Genomic DNA, 10,378 nt, shown 5'->3' on the forward strand with positions numbered 1-10,378 from the left:
GAAATTAAAAGATGCTTACTGCTTGGAAGGAAGGTTATGGCCAACCTAGATAGCATATTTAAAAGCAGGGACATTACTTTGCCAACAAAAGTCCGTCTAGTCAAGGCTATGGTTTTTCCAGTGGTCATGTATGGATGTTAGATTCGGAGGTGAAAACGCTGAGTGCCGCAGAATTGATGCTTTTGAGCTGTGGTGTTGGAGAAGACTCTTGAGTGTTCCTTGGACTGCAAGGAGATCCAGTCAATCCATTCTAAAGGAGATCAATCCTGGGTGTTCATTGGAAGGTCTGATGATCCGGCTGAAACTGCAGTACTTTGGCCATCTCATGCGAAAAGTTGACTCATTGGAAAAGACCCTAATGCTGGGTAGGATTGAGGGCAGGAGGAGAAGGGGATGACAGAGGATGAGACGGTTGGATGGCATCACTGACTCAATGGATATGGGTTTGGGTAAACTCCGAGAGTTGGTGATGGACAGAGAGGCCTGGTGTGCTGCAATTCATGGGGTCGCAAAGACTCGGACACGATTGAAAGACTGAACTGAACTTAACTGATGCTGGGAAAGATCAAATGTGGGAGGAGAAGGGGACAACAAAGGACAGGTCTGTTGGATGGCATCACCAACTCAATGGACATGAGTTTGAGTAAACTCTGGGGTATTGGTGATGGAATAGGAGGCCTGACTTGCAGCAGTCCATGGGCTCACAAAGACTCGGACATGACTGAAAGACTGAACTGAACTTAACTGATGCTGGGAAGGACCAAAGGTGGGAGGAGAAGGGGACAACAAAGGACAGGTTGGTTGGTTGGCATCACCAACACAATGGACATGAGTTTGAGTAAACTCCGGGGTGTTGGTGATGGACAAGGAGGCCTGACTTGCAGCAGTCCATGGGCTCGCAAAGGATCGGACACAACTAAGCCACTGAACAGACTGACTGAATTCAAAATCAAAGAAAGGGATTCTGGGAAATGTAGCTCCAGACTAGGCAAATTAACACAGCGGAGCACAGAGCACTTGACTTACTAAACCCTTCTGCTTTACTTAGTAGGGTGAGCTGAGCTTTGAAAAACCGACCTGACTGATAAAGAGACTTTGGACAAGCCTGCAGTGAGGAGACTTTTAGTCACTGCTTTAATTTTCCATCATACGAATCTGCACTAGAAACAGTCTGGATGTCATTTTCCCCACCTGTCTTGCAGTCAGAACGTAACCATGGGACCTAGGCTCAATCAATTAGACGCACGCAGATGGTACCCAGCCTCAGCCAATCAAATACATCCAGATGGCACTTAAGACCAATTAGGTACAGCCACATGAAATGTAGGCTTAGCCAATGGATACACTTACAGGTGAAAGCAGTGCAACTGGGTTCTGATGCATAGAATTCTATCTAGATGAGGTGGAAGGGACATAAGCCATGTCACTAGTGACAGCCACTGTGTCTGGAGCCAGTGGTAGTGACAGTTCAGTTCAGTCACTCAGTCCAGTCCGACTCTCTGCGACCCCATGAACTGCAGCATGCCAGGCCTCCCTGTCCATCACCAACACCTGAAGTTCACCCAAACCCATGTCCATTGAGTTGGTGATGCCATCACACCATCTCATCCTCTGTCATCCCCTTCTTCTCCTGCCCTCAATCTTTCCCAGCATCAGGGTCTTCTCCAATGAGTGACAGAAGATCCTGCACTCAAACTCTATATTGTTCATGGCTGTCTCTCCAGCCATCCCTCTCAGAAATCTGAGTCACTTAATATCCTTTAATAAGTTTCTTTCCTGCTCAAAGTTACCTCTAATGAATTCTATTCTTTCCAGTAGAAAGCTGACACCCCTCTAACTTCATTTAACCATCTAGCCTCTTTCCAAAACTAGATAAAATAAGGAACAATGTCCACCCCCATGGGCAGTGGAGTCAGGGAGATGCATTTTGTCAAATTACTATGGTGCCACAGACTCTGGGCCAGTGTCACCTGTGAGGGGGTCACTGACCTGGGTTGTGAGTCGGGTAGACCCATCTGAATCCTGGCTGTGGTGCTGACTGGCCTGTTGTGTGACATTGCGCATATCACTTTCCTCATCTCGAGAACTCACTGTGCTTAGTGTTGCCTCCTGGGGATATCATAGAGACCAAAAGATTCCTCTACGGAGCAATCTCTCAACCACACAGCTCAGCATGTTGGACACACCCACACCAGTGATGATAAAAGGAATAAGAGTGACCTTTCTTTTGCTGGATTAAAGAAAATAAATAATAATAGAGGTGGTGTCCTCATGTAGTCCAAGATGAAGATGGTCTGTGAATGCTGCAGTTTAGAAAAGTTACATGTTTTTGGTTTTATATTTTTTAGTTTTCTATTTTTTTATTATATTTATTTTAATTGGAGGCTAATTATGGTACAATATCGTAGTGGTTTTGCCATGCATTGACATGAGTCAGCCACGGGTGTACATGGGTTTCCCATCCTGAACCCCCTCACCCCAATTCCACCCCTCTGGGTCATCCCAGTGCACCAGCTCTGAGCACCCTGTCTCATGCATTGCACCTGCACTGGAGGTCTGTTTCACATATGAAAATATACATGTTTCCATGTTATTCTCTGAATCCATCCCAGACTTGCCTTCTCTCACAGAGTCCAGAAGACTCTTCTATACATCTGTGTCACTTTTCCTGTCTTTCACATAGGGTTATCATCACTATCTTTCTGAATTCCATGTGTGTGTGTGTGTGTGTGTGTGTGTGTGTGTGTGTGTGTGTGTTATTGGTGTTTTTCCTTCTGGCTTACATCGCTCTGTTTAATAGGGTCCAGTTTCATCCACCTCGTTAAAACTGGTTCAAATGCATTCTTTTGAATGGCTTAGTAATATTCCATTGTGTATATGTACCACGGCTTTCTTAGCCATTCGTCTGCTGTTGTACATCTGGGTTGCTTCCGTGTCCTGGCTATTATAAACAGTGCTAGGGTGAACATTGGGATACACGTGTCTCTTTCAATTCTGGATTCCTCAGGGTGTATGCCCAGCAGTAGGACTGCTGAGTCATATGGCAGTTTCATTTCCAGGTTTTTAAGGAATCTCCACACTGTTCTCTATAGTAGTTCTAATAGTTCGCATTTCCATCAACGGTGTAAGAGGGTTCCCTTTTCTCCACACCCTCTCCAGGATTTATTGTTTGTAGACGTTTGGATAGCAGCCATTCTGACTGGTGTGAGATGGTACCTCATTATGGTTTTGCTTTGCATTTCTCTGATAACGAGTGATGTTAAACATCTTTTGAAGAGTTTATTAGCCATCTGTATGTCTTCTTTGGAGAAATGACTGTTTAGTTCTTTGGCCCCTTTTTTGATTGGCTCGCGTATTTTTCTGGAATTGAGCTGCAGGCGTTGCTTTTATAGTTTTGAGATTAATTCATTGTCAATTGCTTCGTTTGCTATAATTTTGGCCCATTCTGAAGGCAGTCTTCTTCCCTTGCTTATAGTTTCCTTCACTGTGCAAAAGCTTTTCAGTTTATTTAGGTCCCATTGGCGTATGTTTGCTTTAATTTCCATTACTCTGGGAGGTGGGTCATAGAGGATCCTGCTGTGATTTCTGTCAGAAAGTGTTTTGCCTGTGTTTTCCTCTAGGAGTTTTCTACTTTGTGGTCTTACATTTAGATCTTTAATCCATTTTGAATTTATTTTTGTGTACGGTGCTAGAAAGTGTTCTAGTTTCCCTCTTGTACAAGTGGTTGACCAGTTTTCCCAGCACAACTTGTTAAAGAGATTGTCTTGTCTTCATTGTATATTCTTGCCTCCTCTATCAAAGATAAAGTGTCCATAGGTACGTGGCTTGGACCTCTGGGCTTGCAATTTTGATCCATTTATCTATATTTCTGTCTTTGTGCTAGAACCACGCTGTCTTGATGACTGTAGCTTTGTAGTATAGCCTGAAATCAGGCAGGGTGATTCCTCCAGGTCCATTCTTCTTTCTCAAGATTGCTTTGGCTATTCGAGGTTTTTTGTAATTCCATACAAATTGTGAAATTATTTCTTCTATTTCCCTGAAAAATACCGTTGGTGGCTTGATAGGGATTGCATTGAATCTATAGATTGCTTTGGGTAGTATACTCATTTTCACTATATTGATTCTTTCACTCCATGAACATGGTATATTCCTCCATCTATTTGTGTCCTGTTTGACTTCTTTCACCAGTGTTTTATAGTTTTCTATATGTATATATAGGTCTTTTGTTTCTTTAGGTAGATATATTCCTCAGTATTTTATTGTTTTCATTGGAGTGGTGAATGGAATGGTTTCTTTAAGTTTTCTTTCAGTTTTCTCCTTGTTAGTGTATAGGAATGCAAGGGATTTCTGCATGTTCATTTTGTTTCCTGCAACTTTACTATATTCATTGATTAGCTCTAGTAATTTTCTGGTGGAGTGTTTAGGATTTTCTCTGTAGAAGATCATGGCATCTGCAAACAGTGAGTGTTTTACTTCCACTTTTCCAATCCGGGTTCCTTTTATTTCTTTTTCTGCTCTGATCGCTGTGGCCAAAACTCCCAAAACTATGTTGAATAGGAGTGGTGAGAGTGGGCACCATTGTACTGATCCTTACTTTAGGGGCATTGCTTTCAATTTTTCACCATTGAGGATAATGTTTGCTGTGGGTTTGTCGTATATATCTTTTATTATGGTGAGATTTGTTCCTTCTATGCCTGCTTTCTGGAGGGTTTTGGTGATAAATGGATGTTGAATTTTGTCCAAGGGTTTCTCTGCATCTATTGAGATAATCACATGATTTTTATTTTTCAATTTGTTAATGTGGTGTATTATGTTGATTAGTTTGTGGATATTGAAGAATCCTTGCATCCCTGGGATAAAGCCCACTTGGTCATGATGTATGATCGTTTTAATATGTTGTTGGATTCTGCTTGCTAGAATTTTGTAAAGGATTTTTGCATCTATGTTCATCAGTGATATTGCCCCGTGGTTATATTTATTTATTTATTTATTTATTTATTTATTTATTTATTTATTTATTTATTTATTTATTTATTTATTTTCGTGGCATCTTTGTCTGGTTTTGGTATTAGGGTGATGGTGGCCTCATAGAATGAGTTTGGAAGTTTCCCCTCCTCTGCAATTTCCTGGAAGCATTTGAGTATGATAGGTATTAGCTCTTCTCTCAATTTTTGATAGAATCCAGCTGTGAAGCCGTCTGGTCCTGGGCTTCTGTTTGCTGGAAGATTACTGATTACCCTTTCAATTTCCGTGCTTGTGATGGGTTTGTTAGGATTTTGTTTTGCTTCCTGGTTCAGTTTTCAGAAGTTGTACTTTTCCAAGAATTTGCCCACTTCTTCCAAGTTGTCCATTTTATTGGCATATAGGGGTTGATAGTAGTCTCTTATGATCCTTTGTATTTCTGTGTTGTCTGTTGTGAACTCTCCATTTTCATTTCTACTTTTGTTGATTTGGTTCTTCTCCCTTTGTTTCTTGATGAGTCCGGCTAATGGTTTGTCAATTTTATATATCTTCTCAAAGAACCAGCTTTTAGCTTTGTTGATTTTTGCTCTGGTCTCATTTGTTGCTTTTACATTTATTTCTGCTCTATTATATGATTTCTTTCCTTCTACTAAGCCTGGGGTTCTTGAATTCTTCCTTCTCTAGTTGCTTTAGGTGTAGAGTTAGGTTATTTGTTTGACTTGGTTCTTCTTTCTTGAGGTAAGCCGCTTTTGCTATGAACCTTCGCCTTTGCACTCATTCTACAGCGTCCCATAGGTTTTGGGTTGTTGCGTTTTCATTTTCATTTGTTTCTATGCATATTTTGATATCTTTTTGGATTTCCTCTGCGATTTGTTGCTTATTTAGCAGCGTGGTATTCAGCCTTCATATGTTTGAATTTTAAATAGTGTTTCTCTTGCAGTTGACATCTAGTCTCAGTGTACTGTGGTCAGAAAATATGCTTGGAATGATTTCAAGGTTTGTTGAATCTACCAAGGCCGGACTTATGGCCGAGGATGTGATCTGTCCTGGAGAAGTTTCCATACGTACTTGAGTAAAAGGTGAAACCCATTGTTTTGTGGTGAAATGTTGTATCGATATCAATTATGTCTAACTGGTCCATAGTATCATTTAAAGTTTGTATTTCCTTGTTAATTTTCTGTTTACTTGATCTATCCATAGGTGTGAGTGGGGTAGTAAAGTCTTCCACTATGACTGTGTTATCGTTAATTTCCCTTTCATGCTTGTTAGCCTTTGCGTTACATATTGTGGTTCTCCTATGTTGGGTGCGTATGTGTTTATAATCGTTATATCTTCTTCTTGGATTGATGTTTTGATCATTATGTAGTGAACCTCTTTGTGTCTTTTCACAGGCTTTATTTTAAAGTCTATTTTGTCTGATATGTGTATTGCTACTCCTGCTTTCTTCTGGTCTCGACTTGCTTGGAATACCTTTTTTCCAGCCCTTCACTTTCAGTCTCTATGTGCCCCTTGTTTGGAGGTGGGTCTGTTGTAGACAACATAAACAGTGGTCTTGTTTGTGTATCCTTTCAGCTAGTCTTTGCCTTTTGGTTGGGGCACTCGACCCATTTACATTTAAGGTAACTGTTGATAAGTATGATCCTGTTGCCATTTGATTTGCTGTTTTGAGTTTGATTTTATACAACCTTTCTGTGTTTCCTGCCTAGAGAAGATCCTTTAGCATTTGTTGAAGAGTGAAAAGAAGAGTTGGGAATAGATGTCTCTACAGTATCTTCATTAGTCCGAGGTAATAAGAAGAAGCATGTTAAAGCAAGGGGTAATGTGGATGATCAAAACTCTGACTTTCATCCTGAAACTTGAGGACAGAGTGTATTTTCAGCCTGCACAAGTTTAAATGTGCCATTCATACGAAAGCCTTCTACTATCCAGATAGCTGCTGAAACAAGTGCCCCAACTTGAAATGATTTCTCTTCTCCATCGTAAATATCAGTTAGACCACAGGAGCATACTGTGATACATCAATCTGCAGCTGCTTTAGGTGTTGTTGTTGTTGTTTTAATTGAAGAGAAATTGCTTTACAGAATTTTGCTGTATTCTGTCAGAATTCAAAATAAATCAATCATCGAGGCACATATATCCCTTCCCTCTGGGAGTACCCTCCCATCTCCCTCCCCATCCCACAATCTAGCTTGAGCATTTGTCATGGGATTTCACATAGCAGCTGCACTAAATCAAATGGCTCTAGTGAAAATTTTGCAGCTATGTCTACTTCTGTTTCTCCGTACCGCAACTTGTGTCCATTACAGAACAGTTAGTTTGGACCGAGGGTGGAGCCTTCTACCTTTCCAGGTTGGTATGGTAACATGTCAGCCCATGACCGTCCTTTTCCTAAACTACAACAGTCAGGCAATTTAGTTTTCCCAGTGCCAAAGATCCCTGATACATCTGCTGCTTCTCTTTCAAGATGCACTCATCAACCATCTTCATTATTTGAAAACTGTCCTAATACAACTGATGTACCAAATGGGTGTTGGATTATGGAGGATACCAAAGTGTAAAATTAATGTTTGGAGATGTCAACAAATTCCTACAATTCTCTTATTTGAAGAAAAAAGTTACATATTCATCTTCATAGGGCCAATTTCTATTTTGGAATAATTAAGAGTAAAATGAGTCTTTCTTTCCGTGCCTGACTATTTTACTCTGCATAATATAAACACTTCTGTGCAAGGTCATAAAATAAACACTACACTTGCTTTCACTGAAACCCACAGTCAGTTGATTGACTTCATTGCATAGAAGTGAGCAGACCCATGTTTGGTTTGGTAACAGTCCTGAATGTTAAGAATATGTGTATAGAAGGGTGATCAATCACTTTTATTTCAGGAACCAAGTAGACTTATTGATGTGATTTTTCTGTGTAAAAATTCTTTAGCAATGACATTTTGCAGGTTTCATGTTTTTGGTTACTGTTTATGCAAGCAGCCTTTATTTTAAGTTGATGTAGAAGTAAACACTGGTTGAACATTGCCCTTCAATTGCTAGAAGACCAGTGACTTTATGATGTCAGCGCTACTCTTCAATTGCTAGGAGACCAGTGACTTTGTGATGTCACAGCTTTTTGACTTTGAGAACCATGCTGATGGTCTTGAGAGTTTATCTCTGTACGCCAGCCAAGCAGCATTTGAAGTTGGAGTGTGTAAAGTCAGACAAATGAGAAAAGTATCTGAAGAAAGATCTCTCTGAGATGGCACACATTCCTTCAGAAATTCAAGATGTGCCTCGTAAAGATGTATCAAGTGGTACCAAAACCTCCATTGGATCGTCTTCGTGTGATTACACACTTACTGGGGACTCAGTTTTGAGATCTATGATTGAAGAATATGCTTTCCAGGCTTTGTCTAAGGAAGCTGGGATAAAAAGGCCACACTACACATTTTCTGTCTCTGAAAGAAATGAGTTGAATGATTTTCTTTCCCTCACTTTTCCACAAAAACTCTGGGCTATAGTTGAAAGTGATCAGTTTGAATCTATTTGGTGGGATGAGAGTGGCACTTCTATAGTGATCAACGAAGAACTCTTCAAGAAAGAAGTCTTGGAAAGAAAGGCCCCTTTCAGAATATTTGAAACTGAGAGTATGAAAAGTTTAGTTAGCCAGCTTAAACTTTATGGGTTTAGTAAAAAGCGACAAACTTTTCAAAGATCTGCTTCACTCCCTGACTTTCTGGAAGAAGAAAACAATGTCTCTGTTTTGAGCAAGGTAATCCAAAATTTCCACTTACTGTCAATATGTAAGATTAAATCATGTGACTTAGAAAGCATGTTCACATATGTAGCAAAAACCGAATTTAAAATTGAGATAGCAAACTGTTGAACACGTTTTATTTTTTGAAGTTGAGAACAGCTGGAGTTTAAAATATTTGATACTTAATACACTCTCCTAGCAACTTGAAATCAGATACATGTCCTCAAGCTACTTTAAGTGGTATTTACTGTATATATACAACATATTTTTTAGTTGAGGAGCATACTTATTTCTAACATGTAAGGTGTTAAAACTACTAATGGAGGTGTTGTCTTTGATTCTATTTAATTGGCATCATTAAAAGAATACACTTTTATAGTTTAACTTTGCTTGTCAGTTTTACCTTAGTTTATAAAAAACTAAATAATTGTATCCTTTGATTTTAGTTACAGATCTACCATAATCCAAATTTCAAAAGAGACTATCCCCAACTTTCAGGAAGAATGAAAAGAAGAGTTGGGATTAGCAATGTGTTTCCAAAATCTTCACTAGTTCCAGATTACGAGAAGAAGCATGTTAAAGCAAGGGTCAACACAGATGATCGTAACTCTGGTTTTCATGCTCAAACTAGTGGAGAGAGTCCATTTTCAGCTTCCACCAGTTTAAGTGTGCCTTTCCCACAAAAGACTTATACCAGCCAGATAGTCCCTAAAACAAGCGCCCTACTTCCGCGTGACTTTCCTTCCCCATCAATATCAGTTAGACAAAGAGAACAGAACGTGGTAGATCAACCTGCTGTTTTAAACCAGTTGAGCATTTTTAATTGGCACTTCCATAGCACCTACACTCAAGCAAATGGCCACGTTGAGGACTTTGCTACTACCGCTACATCTACTCCTCAGAACCACATCGTATCTCCATTATGGAGCAGTTCTTTTGGACTGATGGTGGAGCCTTCTACATTTCCAGACAGGTATAGCGATATGTCAGCCCATGACCGTCCTCTTCCTAACCAGCAACAGAGAGGCAACTCAAGGTCCCCAGTGCCAACGATCGCTTATACACCCACCTCCTCTCTTTCAAGTCAATTCATCAACGATATTCCTTATGTGAAAACCATGCTAATTAAAACTGACCTATCAAATAAGTATCAGCTTATGGAACCTAATGAAGATTAAAATTTACGTTGGGAGATGTCAACAAATACCCACAATTCTTGTATTTGAACAATAAAGTTACACGTTCCTCTGCACAGTTTTGTTTTCTATTTTGAAACAATGAAGAGTAAATTAAGGCTTTATTTCAATGTCTGGCTATTTCTCTGCACTCTTTTATAAACTCTTCAGTTCAAGAAAACATCCGTTAGGCATCCTAGGTAAATGGCACCTAGCCTATTGTTTCTAAGCAAGAAAATGAGAACAAAGGGAAAAGAGGTAATGGATGTAAAGTGATTTGGGAAATCATCCCTGCTGAAATGAATGGGTGTCTAAATGAGGATGGTACGGGTGAAGGAACACATACAAATAAAATCAAAACAAGTGCACCTACACAGTACGAACCTTAGTGCGTTCACAGTTACATGATATTCTATTACGTATCGGTAGAGTCTTAAGATAGAGAAGGAAATGGTGCCCCGCTCCAGTATTCTTGCCTGGAGAATTCCGTGGAAAG

At 39.9% G+C, this 10,378-nt stretch overlaps 1 protein-coding gene across 1 annotated transcript; it reads left to right on the forward strand.

Annotated features, from left to right (window-relative positions):
- The first annotated feature begins 8,075 nt into the window (after positions 1-8,075).
- On the forward strand, positions 8,076-9,959 carry LOC145537556 (heat shock transcription factor, Y-linked-like). The gene is made up of 2 exons (XM_081568257.1): positions 8,076-8,722; positions 9,154-9,959. Exons 1-2 carry the CDS (start codon positions 8,210-8,212, stop codon positions 9,883-9,885), a joined length of 1,245 nt encoding a protein of 414 aa, XP_081424383.1. The 5' UTR covers positions 8,076-8,209; the 3' UTR covers positions 9,886-9,959.
- Positions 9,960-10,378: the final 419 nt, after the last annotated feature.

Source organism: Giraffa tippelskirchi, chromosome Y, assembly GCF_054371585.1.
Source record: "Giraffa tippelskirchi isolate mGirTip1 chromosome Y, T2T-mGirTip1v1.2.pri, whole genome shotgun sequence".
Lineage (NCBI taxonomy): Eukaryota > Metazoa > Chordata > Mammalia > Artiodactyla > Giraffidae > Giraffa > Giraffa tippelskirchi.

Bases quoted from the DNA above. Each gene is read 5' to 3' on its own strand.
- LOC145537556 (XM_081568257.1), top strand. From the start codon at position 8,210: ATGGCACACATTCCTTCAGAAATTCAAGATGTGCCTCGTAAAGATGTA. The intron at 8,723-9,153 runs GTAATCCAAAAT...CTTTGATTTTAG, and splicing joins ATGTCTCTGTTTTGAGCAAG to TTACAGATCTACCATAATCC.